This window comes from Macrobrachium nipponense, chromosome 15 (genome assembly GCF_015104395.2).
Source record: "Macrobrachium nipponense isolate FS-2020 chromosome 15, ASM1510439v2, whole genome shotgun sequence".
NCBI classification, from domain to species: domain Eukaryota; kingdom Metazoa; phylum Arthropoda; class Malacostraca; order Decapoda; family Palaemonidae; genus Macrobrachium; species Macrobrachium nipponense.
In genome coordinates, this window is record NC_087208.1 from 16,714,286 (window position 1) to 16,726,923 (window position 12,638).

General features: G+C 46.1%; 1 protein-coding gene across 1 annotated transcript in view; it reads left to right on the forward strand.

The window, feature by feature from the left end:
• The window catches only part of LOC135226627 (uncharacterized), a 54,024-nt gene extending 50,215 nt beyond the window's left edge, over nt 1–3,809 (forward strand). Inside the window, exon 4 of the mRNA XM_064266342.1 lies at nt 3,175–3,809. Within this exon, the coding sequence (XP_064122412.1) occupies nt 3,175–3,249 (75 nt within the window). The 3' untranslated portion in view covers nt 3,250–3,809. The remainder of the gene's footprint in view (nt 1–3,174) is intronic.
• Nucleotides 3,810–12,638: the final 8,829 nt, after the last annotated feature.

Genomic DNA, 12,638 nt, shown 5'->3' on the forward strand with positions numbered 1-12,638 from the left:
GTCCCAGTTCTCTTTCAACACTATCTCTCTTTCTCCCGGGTCTAGCTAAGGGATTGAAACAGGGGAATATGTAAAACCTAGGCCTGAATTCGATCGTAAGGGAGATCGTGTTGTTATATGCATAACTGAACGATCTCCGCTGTATCCCGGGCCCGCCGAGGCGGAAGGATAGATAATGTATGGAGGACTGAGGATAGGAAAGGCAAAATTCTCCTTCCAGTCCCAGTTCCCTTTCAATGTTATCTCTCTATCCCCCAGGTCCATCTTAGGGATCGAAACAGGGGAATAGGTAAAACCTAGGCCTGAATCTGATCGTAAAGGAATCATATTTGTTATATGCATAACTAACGATGTCCGCTGGATCCCGGATCCGCCGAGGCGGACAGATAGAGGACGTAGGGAACTGGGGATAGGAAAGGCGAGAAGAGAGTACGTGGCTAATACCATCCCAACGAGCCGGGAAATTACCAGGGCTCCTCTGGGTAGGTACCATCGTACTACTCCTACTACATAAGGCGAGGAGTACCCCTTCCGACTATAACTACTCCCCCCCACTTCCTCTGCAAGAGGGGATAGGACTCTGATGGCTACCTGAAGTAGGGCTAGCGAGTTATGTCATCCCGTCAAGATAAAAGGGGGTAGGGAGGGTGTCTAGAGGGGTTGCTCACATGCGATCAATTGGACACTACCGCCGGCCAGGTGGAACACCTCACGGTCAGAAGTGGATCCAATCGATCTCAGGGGCTGACGGTCTATAGACCGACTGCCCACTGATTACAATAATACAATAATATAATCATTTATATGATAATAAACGCTATACAATAGCCCTGGCGCGAGAGGGGATAAGGATAATGAGGATAAGTACATAATTCTGTTTAAAGACCGGCTGGCTTAACCTTCTCTCGATCGGAACGATCTGGTCAGGACAGCCAAGGTGGCTCTGAGCGGCTAGCCTAACCATCCCGAGACGTGATTTCAATCACGATCTGGGAAGGTAGGCCAGGGAGGCTCATGGAACAGAATAAGGTCCCTAAGGGCCTTACACCCCTCCCTCAGGGATTCCCTGGTAAGGTGAAGGAGGTATCCTCCTTGAGCAGACCAAGGGAAAAGAGGGGAGGGGGAGGGGGGGGGGAGATGGAAGGAATACCCATCTGACCTACTTCCCAAACCAAGGATATCTATTATTAAATGTCAGGATATCTACAAATTTTAGTATATCTTGAGTGAGTGCAAGATCAATAACAACACGACTACAATTAGTATAGATGACCAATTGGAAATCGTCATAAAGATACGGGTAGCGATGTATGTAATGGCTGACTCGGGAGCGGTGCAAGCTAGGCTCCGTTTACGTAACATACAACTAAAAGATACTTATGATTAATTTCGCTACCCTTACAAACATAAATTGATAATTGCAGTACTCAACTTAGATATCGAAGATTCCTGGCGTTTATAGCATCTCATTTTATTCCAAAATAATGTCGTTACAGTCAAAGACACAAGTGTACATGACAGTGCTAATTAAAGGAATGGCTATCGAGGCGCTAGTAGTAGCGGTAGTGGGCGGTAGATGGCGCTGGTATGGGGCCTAATTTGAAAGGGGAAATTGACAAAGGAAGAGACTAAATGGCAGAAGATCTCTGGTAGTGGTATCACTCGCCCCAGTACCATACCGACACCTTAAATAAAGGTGAGCGAGCCAGAATATTCTGGCATTACCATATAGCTTTTTTTCTCTGGTATTTATAGCAATATTTATACCTTAGAAATGAGTGCTAAAGGAACATTTCACGGAGCGACACAGGTTTAGGCCAGAAATTAAATTTTGAAAGTTATGAGCATATCCATGGATCCCACCTCCTACAATGTGGGATTCAGCTATGTAACTACTTGGTAAGTTGCATACATAAAAATGACATTTTTAGGATAAAATAATATTTTATGTATACTCACCAAGTAGTTACATGATCAAAGCCTGCCCTCCTCCCCTCACATGGATAATAGGGCATAAACAACTGATTTTTGTACGGTGTTGCTTCCGCAAATTTCAAACATTCTAGCTCCCGACGGTTTTAGAAACTATAGCTATGTAACTACTTGGTAAGTATACATAAAATCTTATTTTATCATAAAAATGTCATTTTGTTCATAATTGAAAAGCAGTATGGAACGAAATTTTGGAATAAGATGGGATTGAAAGCTAAACACAGAAAATACGGGAAACTCTTTTTCAATATGTTCTTTTCTTCAAGATGAAATATTTATGTATCATTTTAACCCAGCATACTAGGGATCCCCATATTTTACAAATTAAATGTATAAAGTATTCAACTAAAACATCTGACATCACTCAAGGAGTTTGGTTGAAATGTGCATACTATATTGAAATTGTTGGATCCCTGTGCATTCAGATAATTACAGAAGCAAGATGTTTGTAAAAGCAATAAAAACTGGATATAGCAGCCATCAGGTTACTATACATAGTTCATCCTATGAATGATTTTGAAACATCACCAAAACCTTTACAGTTCTTAACAAGTGTAGGATTATAGCATTCTTAATTATAAAGGAATTTCATGCAGAATCAATTTTACATTAGTGAAATAAATACTGATATACTCCCAGTATAGTTACTTCTAATTGTTTTCTATTAAATTTACCTTCTGTTTTTAAATTAAAAGGGAAATTTTTGCTTTTGCTTTTTTTTTCTTCTTTTTTTCTATGAAAAGTTGTAGTAACATATTGGTGATGATAATGCCACCACTGATATGCAGTAATTTGACTTTCATTCAGGTACTATCAGTAGTATTTCATATATAATGTGATGGTGAAGAATGATGAAAAGATGTTTTTATAGAAAATAAGTGGTATATATCAACATAATTTTTTTTCTCATTTATTTTGGAAGTTTTCAATAGTGTTGTAACTTGTAACATTGAGAAAGCTTACTGTGGATTGTGGTATATTAACCACAAATACAGTAACATCTATCGTTGGTAATCACTCGTACCTTAAGTGATGTTGGTCTTAGGTATGAAGTATTTTGGGTTATTTATATCTGTATTGTAAAGCCTGTACTCTTTGTCACCTTGCTGTTTCTGCCATTTATGATCCTGTAAATATTTTGAATGTTTACTTATTGATAATCTTTACTTTTCTACTTTTCAGCTGTTGATTGGGAATAAGAAGGGTGAAGTGATTGGTTGTCAAATTCCACAAATTACCAAACAGATCAGTAGATGAATTAAGAAGCAGCCAGATTTCTCCAAACATTCCTCTCGTCAACCCAGTCATAGCCCAGTAACCAAATACTAAATGTCATATGAATGTTTTAACCCACAAAGTTGTTATTTCTTTGACAAAGATGAAAAGCTCCGATTTTTGTCATTAATGTAAAAAACTTTTGTGTTGATCAATGCTAAACATGCTGCTAGGAAGGATGTTGATAGAGTGCAGTGAAACTTCATATTCTATGTATTTCTCTATCACTTGATACCTTTTTGCATCAGCGACGTGCTCTTGAATGTCTGTACTTCATGCATCCAACAGTCACATTTTTAGAAATTATTAGTTCATAAAATTTTTTAATTTGTTTACAGTTGTTGCTTTTTCAATGTTTTCATTGAGTCTTGCATAACTCTACCAGAAATGAGACATGGAGCATCTAGCATTTTTTTTAGTTCAAGACACATCACTGCCATTTCTTCATATGAAGACTCTCTCTCTCTCTCTCTCTCTCTCTCTCTCTCTCTCTCTCTCTCTCTCTCTCTCTCTCTCTCTCTCTCTCTCTCTCTCTCTCTCTCAGAATTTCATTGCACTACTGTCTTGGGATATTTGAAAGTTTCACTCTTTAAGATTTGCTCAGATTTTTAATACATGTCCATAGAATTTGTCTCTAAATACAGCTATATTATTTTCACCAAGCTGAGATTCATTTATAAGTATATCCCTTTTCTCAGAAAATCAACCCTTCTGGTAGTCGAGGCTCAAAAATATAAGTGATTCACAGATTTATTATTTTATTGAGAAGTGTAAACATAATATTCAAGGAGATATTTTTATAATGAGAACTCAGCTTTGAAAGTAGTGTCAGTACTTGAGTTAGTGGGCCCATGCCAAACTTTGGTGCTGAAAGTTTGAAAACCCTATGAATGGTATAGATGTCCTGTGATTTTTTTCCCTTTCTTTTTCCTTAAAACATTTTTACTGTCATATGTTGTCAGATGGTTTCACTTTTGTATATACTCATTGTTGTCAGTATTTTTAGTTACACTGTAAATATATTTCTCTATCCTTTGTTGCATTGATTTCAACCGGTGCATTTAAGATTTATCTTTGCACTCAAGCACAAACAGGATGTGATATATTACGTGCTAGTCAGGCTAATTTAGGAAATGGGCCATGCTCACCTCAATTTACAAACTTTTTATTATTAGGTTCAGAGGTAATTTTGTAAGAAAAAAAGGGAAAAAAAAAGATTTTGGATAGAATATGTTTAATGTTGCTCATGGATCTCACGGTAATTTTGTTGTGACATTTAATGTTTATCATACATGCTGTTTATATAAATATAAAAATCTTTATTAAATGTTTGTTTTAATTTCACCAATTTAATAGTTGTTGTATATGAAAAATCTTATTGGATGTTTCTCTATGGTCAGTCATGGACGAGTGATCATGTATCCCCATTGGGTGTAGAAGAACATCTTTTAATTGTTTGTGAAAATCATGACAAAGTACAGTAATCTACTGTTTATGGTACTGGTGCTAATGTACACATGGGAACATTAGCAAATTCCAATAGCTCATGATTAGATGATATAAAAGGTTTTAGACATGGAAGGCTCCATTTGGAGGCTTTTCCAGATAATGTTTTCTAGGCGTAAAACATTTAAAACAATGAAGTAGAAGATCAATATGTGTGTGGCTTTGTCATTAACCTCTTGCATACACTTCCTCTTCCAGATCAAGAACTTTCTCCAGTTTGCCTCCTCTGATCATGCTTTTTAACGGAAGTGAACCCTCCTGGGTTTCCTACTTCACCTCCCAGCCAACTTCTCTTGTTCCCAGTATTGATTTGCTCCTGCTATCATCACCTATTTGACATCTTATTCTTCGCTGTCTAAGTTCCATAAGTTTACAGATTCAGTTTTGACATTTCAGACACCTCAGATCCTTGACCCATTGCTGTCATTGGAGACATGGAGAATTGCGACTGAGAAGCCATTTTCCCAGTGTTTTGGTAATGTTTGACAGTCCTGTCACTTCAGTTGCCAACCCAACAATTTTTAGTTAGGCCTTTCTTCTCCTGGAAGTAACAGTTTCAATATTTTTTTCCTGTCAAAATAGTACTTGTCAATAAAAGATCTTTGAAAGTAAATTGTATTTTTCCTAACTATACAAACTTGGTCCTTTACAATAGGAATTACTTAAGGCGTAGCCTGGACATGGCCGGTGAATTCTCAAACAAGATGGTTTGGTAGTTAACTACCGATTTGGTTGTCGGTAATCTCTCCAGCCAGATGTAAACATTTCAGTTTGCTTTCAGCCCAGGTAACAGATTGAGGTGGGCACTAAGAGTAAAGTACCTAGGTTTGTATATCTAGGAAAAATACAATTTACTTTTAAAAATTGTGATTTGTTCCTACATGATATACAAACCGTCAGTCCTTTACAATAGGAAGACTCACTGATAGGAGGGAGGAATCTGAGTGAGCTCCAGTGAACCGATTAGAGTTCAGGCTACGTGGGTTCCTCTCCTGATCATTAAGAACAAGGAATAGGATCCAGCCACTGACCTCTGATTAGTGTTATGGAACTGCAAGATCAGAGTCAGTCTTCTGGCCTTTTCTCATAAGGGAAAGATGCGAGTGGCCCTTATGGGAGAGTGAAGAACCATATGTCGGTGACTATAAGGCAAATACAAGTTACGGGTTTGTCTTACGTCAAGGCCCCCCTCCCTTCCCTTCTTTGTAAGGGAAGGGTTGGAAATTGCTTCTATTTCTAACCAAGTAATAGGTACGTTACTCTAAGGAGTGTCTTACCTGCATCTATGCTCAGTCCAGCATGTAACTGTCTGCATTACTCTGCCCGAAGGAAAAAGAGTCGGATGAAAGGGATGAAGAACCAGTCACTCTACATTCATACTCAATTATACTGTACAACAAGACGAGATGCGACTCTGTCCTGTTAGAGCAGCTGGGTAAGCTACACAGCTTGTTGAGCAACCACCACCAGTCCCAAGGAAAAGGTGTCCAAGGACCTGACCTGAGGGCAATATCCCGTAGGTAATGAGAGGTGAAGGTGGTCTGGCTTGCCCAGACCTCCGCCTTGAAGACCTGTTGAACCGACAGGTTCTTACGGAATGCGAGGGATGGGGCAATGCCCCTGATGAAGTGTACCATTGCTGTCAGCAGCAGCAGAATACGCCTTCCTGATCATCTTACAAAGCCAGAAGGAGACAGTGTTCTTGGGCACCTCTCTTGGAACCACCAGTGCTTACGAAGAGTCGTCAACACTCAAGCCGGAGATGGCAAGTCCTGGAGGGGATGTAGGTCTCGAACCTAGTGTCAGGGACCAATGGATTCTGAGTCTTCGCTACAAAATCCAGGATGAAGTCGAGCGTAACTAATCCCCAACCTCAAGCGTTAGACGTCGAAAGAAAGACCATGTAGTTCTACTCTCTTTGGCGATGCCAGGGCCAGCACAAAGACAGTCTTGAGGGTCAGATCCCTGTCTGACTCCTGAAGTGGCTCATACGGGGCACGAGTCAGGCTCTGTAGTACAAGAGTTACATCCCACGCAGGAGGCCTGAGATCCCTAGGTGGGCAAGACCTCGAAGCTCCACATGAGAAGGGATATCTCGAAGGAAGACCAGATATCTACACCCTTCAGCTTTAGGACCAAGGCCAATGCAGCCCTGTAGCCCTTTACAGCTGAGACAGAGAGGAGCTTCTCTCAGCAAAGGTATACTAGGAGTCCACAACCTGCTGAAGAGTGGCTCTGACCGGGGAGATACCCCATCTACGAAACCAACCACAGAAGACGGCCCACTTTCTCTGGTATACTTCTGTAGAGGACTTTCTGAGGTATCCTGCCATCTCTGTTACTGCTCGACAAGAAAAGCCTGTCGCTCGCAAGATAGTGATACCGTTGGACATGCGCTTGACACAGCAGGTTCTGCCATGAGGGGCATCTCTCTCGGTTCCTCGGAAAGAAAAGTCAGGAGGTCGGGATACCTGCCACCAGAATCATTCTAAGATTCTGTGTGATCCGTATCCTGCTGATCATGGCTCGAATCAGGCAGAACGGGGGAAAGGCATAGACTTCTAGAATGGGGAAAGACATAGACTTCTAGAATGGGGGAAAGGCATAGACTTCTAGAACGGGGGAAAGGCGTTGACTTCTAGGTTGTCCCACGGCTGTTGGAACGAATCCTCTGCAGCTTCCCATGGGTCTGGAACAATGCAGCAGAAGATTTCCACCTTCCTGTTGAACCGGGTGCCGAACAAGTCTATGGAGTGAGCTATTGCCCACTGGTGTACCTGTATTGTCAACTGGTGTAGCTTGAGATGGGCAAGTCCCCCTTGCTTGTTGACATATGCTACTACTGTGGTGCTGTCACTCATCAACACCATGGAGTGTCCCATCACTCGTTCCTGGAACTCTTGGGGGGCCAGGAAGACTGCCTTGAGTTACAGGATGTTGATGTAAAGGCACCTGTCGTGAAGGTTCCACACTCCTGCAGCCAGCAACTCCTCCAGGTGTGCGCCCCACCCCTTGTTCGATGCGTCTGAGAACAGGAGCATGTCAGGAGGGGGAGTGGACAGATCCACTACTACAATGAGGCTCCTGCCGTGTAGTCACTAATCCAAGTCTTCTCTAACTTCCTGCGAGAAAGGAATGAGGAGGGACTGAGGATCCTGTAACTGGGACCAATACTCCCTCAGTCTCCACTGGAGAGACTGAAGGTGAAGGCACCCATGATGGACCAGCTTCTCCAATGATGACAGGTGACCAATCACGACTTGCCAGAGCCGAGCAGGTTGTTCCTGTCTTGATAGGAATAGCCACGCTGCCTCTCTGAGTCTGCTGATATAAAAGTCAGCGGAAGACCCTTGCTGCTACCGTATCAATCAGCATGCCCAGATACAACATCCTCTGCTTGGGTTTGAGATCCGTCTTCTCTAGGTTTATCATGATCCCTAGATCCCGACAAAACTTAAGAAGTCAATCCCTGTCCTGTAGCAACTCAGGCGGGAGGTCTCCAGGACCAACCAGTCGTCGAGATACCTCAAAAGACGTATTCTATGCGAATGTGCCCAAGCTGAGACCAGGTTGAACACACTTGAACGCCTGGGGAGTGGTCGAAAGTCGTGGCCGAAAGTCCGAAGCATAGTGCCTGGAACTGGTAGGCCGTTTCCCCAAGGACAAAGCGGAGGTACTTGCGGGACAACCAATGGATGGGTATTTGGAAATACACATCCTTTAAGTCCACCATAAGCATGAAGTCATTCTCCCTGATAGAGGCCAACACTGAATGTGTTGTCTCCATCTTGAACTGAGTCTGGCGAACGAATCAGTTCAGGGGAGAAAGGTCTATGACTGGTTTCCAACCTCCCAGAAGATTCGGCTGTAGAACCCGGAAGACCAGTCCAACACAACTTCTACAACACCCTGGCTCAGCATCTTCTGCACTTCTACTAGTGCTTGGTGTTTTGGGATCCCTTAGAAAAAAGTTAAATATATCTTAGTTTTACCAGACCACTGAGCTGATTAACAGCTCTCCTAGGGCTGGCCCGTAGGACTAGATATATTTTTTCATGACTAGGAACCAATTGGTTACCTAGCAACGGGACCTACAGCTTATTGTGGGATCCGAACCACATTGTATCGAGAAATGAATTTCTATCACCAGAAATAAATTCCTCTAGTTCCGCGTTGACCGAGACGAGAATCGAACTTCGGACCACCGGAATGGTAGCCGAGCGCGAAATGCACTCAGCCAACGTAGAGCTAAGGGATCCCTTAGAAGCGGAGGACTTCTTTAGGGTCAAAGAAGAGCTAGCCAGACTTGAAGGTCTAGCCGCAGCAGAACGTGAAGGCACAGAAGCCTTCGCTACTGCCTGGTGAACAAGCCGGTCTTTATTGCCATCCCACCGCTTGTCCACCACAGTATCCACCTGTTCTCTATTAAAGAGAGAGGTAGAACCCAGCAAGGTCTGTTCCTTAAGGCCAAAACCAACTCAGAACCAAGTGACCTGGTTACTCGTGAGAGGACAGCGTCACATCTCTTGAGCACCAGGTTACCAGTCTGGTGGGCCAGGTAGGTAGTAGCCCTACCCCCTGACTGACACAGCCTCCCAAAAGCTGAGTCTTCCCCTGGGATAATGGCCCCAGAGGAAGCAGTGACCTTGTACACTGAAAGACCACAGTTCAGCCAAGAGACTACTTGGAGAGCCGCCATGCAGGTGGCTCCCAGTGTTGCTGCCTCCTGCTGATTGAGAAATACTCTCACTAGTCAGGTGCTGCAATGACAGACGCGGACCGAGACAAACCAGGTCTGGGTCCATCTGGTTGGTTGGTAGAGGCCTCTCCGAGGGCGTGTAAAAGCGCCAATGGTGTGGTAGAGGAGGGGGAAGCAGTCTATCCGATCGGTTGGACTTCAGTGAATTCTCCTGTTCTGAAACTTATTCACCTGATCCAACACTTCATCAGCCAAGGCTGGCCACGGAAGTCCTGTCGAAGCCTTAGGTTCACTCTTGGGTCCCCAAAAAGATTTAAGGCAGGAGGGGCGGTCTCCAGCAGAGGAGGTCGCCACTGCTTCCCCAAGATCGTTGTGCTGACGAATCAGCGTGACAATCTCCGCAAAGGACCTCTGTATCACGGGGTTGCTCAAGTCTCTTGGCAAAGGATCATTCAGTCCTTCCAGGGATCATTCCTCCCAATCTACTCCCCAGCGACCCCCTAGATCCATCCTCGACAACTTGAGTGTACGTTTGATGGGGTTCTAAAACCCTAAGGACGTAGACTGCTGCCGCCGAATCCCATGGAGAAGACTCAACGGGAAGTAGAGGTAATAGGAAAGGTGGATCGGATGCTCTTGCTCTGCCTACCAGTGCTGCTGCCAGGGAGAGTGAGCCACGCCCTTTCACCAACCTGCGATGGTGTCAAGTGTGTGAGTCTAGGCGAGCATGATCATAAAGACGAAGCACTCTACCGAGGAGAATGCATTGAATCTTGCCGTGCTGTAAGCAGCACGACTGGTAGCAGCGCTGGTGGGAGCCACAGACTTGCCAGCAGTGCTGCACTGACACTCCCTCTTGGCAAGACGGGATCGTCCTCATGACGCATCCCAGTACTCTTCGAGGCCGAAGCCCCTAGCAAAGTGCACTGTACAGGAGAAATCCTTTTAGCCATTCCCGATGCTCTATCCCGGGAGACAGAGGCATCAACCATGGCTTCTAACAAAGAACCAAGCTTGATCTTCGCAGGGGGGTCTGAGCCGCAGCTCAATCCCTTCTCTCACCCCGTGCTATTGTCGCAACAAGGAGCTGACTCCGCCTTCGTAGCAGTGGATGTATGACTTCCTTGGGAGGCTGTGCACTCGGAGAGACTTGCGACTGAATCTCCATGGCCCCGGTCCTGCTGGCAGTGCCTTTGGATCTAGGGAGTGGAGGGCGAACCTTAGTTTGTGCTCCAGAGGCCCCTGAGACCCTGGCCTCTAAAGGCAGAGTCTCGGTTCCCTCTCCTGAAGGAGTGGGGAGCCGATGAGAGAGCCAACTGCTTCCCACCCCACGCCCCCCTCCCCCGAGGGAGGACACAGCCCCTTAGAAGCCTCAAGGCAAGGCTTCTTAGGGGGCGGAGAGGCTAGCTTCCCTCTTAGGTTGTGAAACCTTTGAAGGGGGAGGTGAGGAGGTGGCAGACAACAACAATGAAGACGAAGACGACGACACCTTCCTCGATTTCTTCTTCGACAGCTTCTGCAGGATCGTGGTCAGGGCCAACCAAGGAACATCGGCAGCCGGGACAGGTCCGGCAGCAGAGCCAGGTCTAGCAGCAGCAGTGTTGGCAACAGGAACTGGGCGGGGTTCTGGCACGTTCCGCGGAAGGAATAATAGCAGGAATGGCTGGTAGGTCCATAGGTGACAAGGGCAGAGCAGGGAACCTCGACCCTGTCAGTGAAGGTATTCCAAAACAGGTGGTGGAGGTATCATAGATGGTGTTGCATCTCACCCAAGGAAGCCGTCACACTCGTGGGATGATGTGACCAAACCAGGTGGGCTGGGTCACTGTAGTCGTGGTAGCAGAGACTACAGAGTGGGTAGCAGCGCTGCTGGAAATGTAGTTCAGGTGTGCCAGCAGCACTTCTACCAACAGCGCACCCAAGAGTCCAAGTAACTCACTACAGCACATTCGACCATGAGCTTCTTGCCATCTACCAGGTTGTACGCCACTTCAAATATCTTCTGGAGGGCGTCTCCTTCACCATAAGGACAGACCACCAGCCACTGGTCCACGCCTTCGCCAAGGCTGGCAACGCCTGGTCCGCAAGGCAGCATCGTCATCTCTTGGCCATCTCCAAGTTCGGGTGCTCTATCGAGTACGTCCCCGATGGAAGAAATCCTGTAGCCAACGCCCTCTCGAGGGTCGAGATCAACTCCCTTCTCCTCGGCGTCGACTATGAAGACCTAGTGCGGGAACAAGCCTCCGATCCCGAAGTACCTGCCTACCAGACCACCATCACCGCCCTTTGCTGGGAAGACATCTCCTTCGGCCCCTCCAGGACAACGCTCCTCTGCAATACCAGCACAGGACGCCCTCGTCCCCTGATACCCGCCTCCTGCAGGGAACAGATGTTTGACGTCACTCATGGCCTCTCGCACCTGACGCCCCGCACGACAACCAGGCTCCTGATGGAGAAGTTCGTGTGGCACGGCATCAGGAAGGATGCTCGGGAGTGGGCCAGAAACTGCATCACGTACCAGAGTAGCAAGACGGGAAGGCACACCGAATCAGAGATAGGCTCTTTTCCCCAGCCCAGGCAAAGATTCGGACACATCTACGTTGATGTCATCGAGCCTCTTCCTCCATCCAACGGTGCCAGATACCTCCTGACAGTGATCAACCGGTCTACCAGGTGGCCCGAGGCCACCCCGATGTCAGAAGCCACCGCAGACGCCTGTGCTGAAGCCCTCCTGACCAGATGGATCAGCCACGTCACAATGGGCCAAGGACCCACCTGCACATCAGAGCTCTGGTTTTCCCTGCCATGCCTAATGGGGACCAAGCACTACACCATGACATCCTACAATCCCACAGCCAAGGGCATGGTGTGGTGGAAAGGGTGATGGCACGCTGTCAGGGCCCCTATTGGAAGGCACAGCTTCCCTGGGTCGTCCTCAGTCTCCGCACCGCCCCAAGAGCCAACGGCGACCCTTCCCCAGCAGAAAAGGTGTACAGGCAGACCCTGACAGTACCCGGCAAATTCTTTCCTGCCGACAGCGACGATCCTGATATTCCCCTGGCTAGGTTGAGTGCAGCCGCCCAGAAGTTCGTTCCCTGCCGAGAGACATACGTCGACGGGACCAAGCAGTTCCTCCCACAAGCCCTGGACTCCTGTAGGTTTGTCT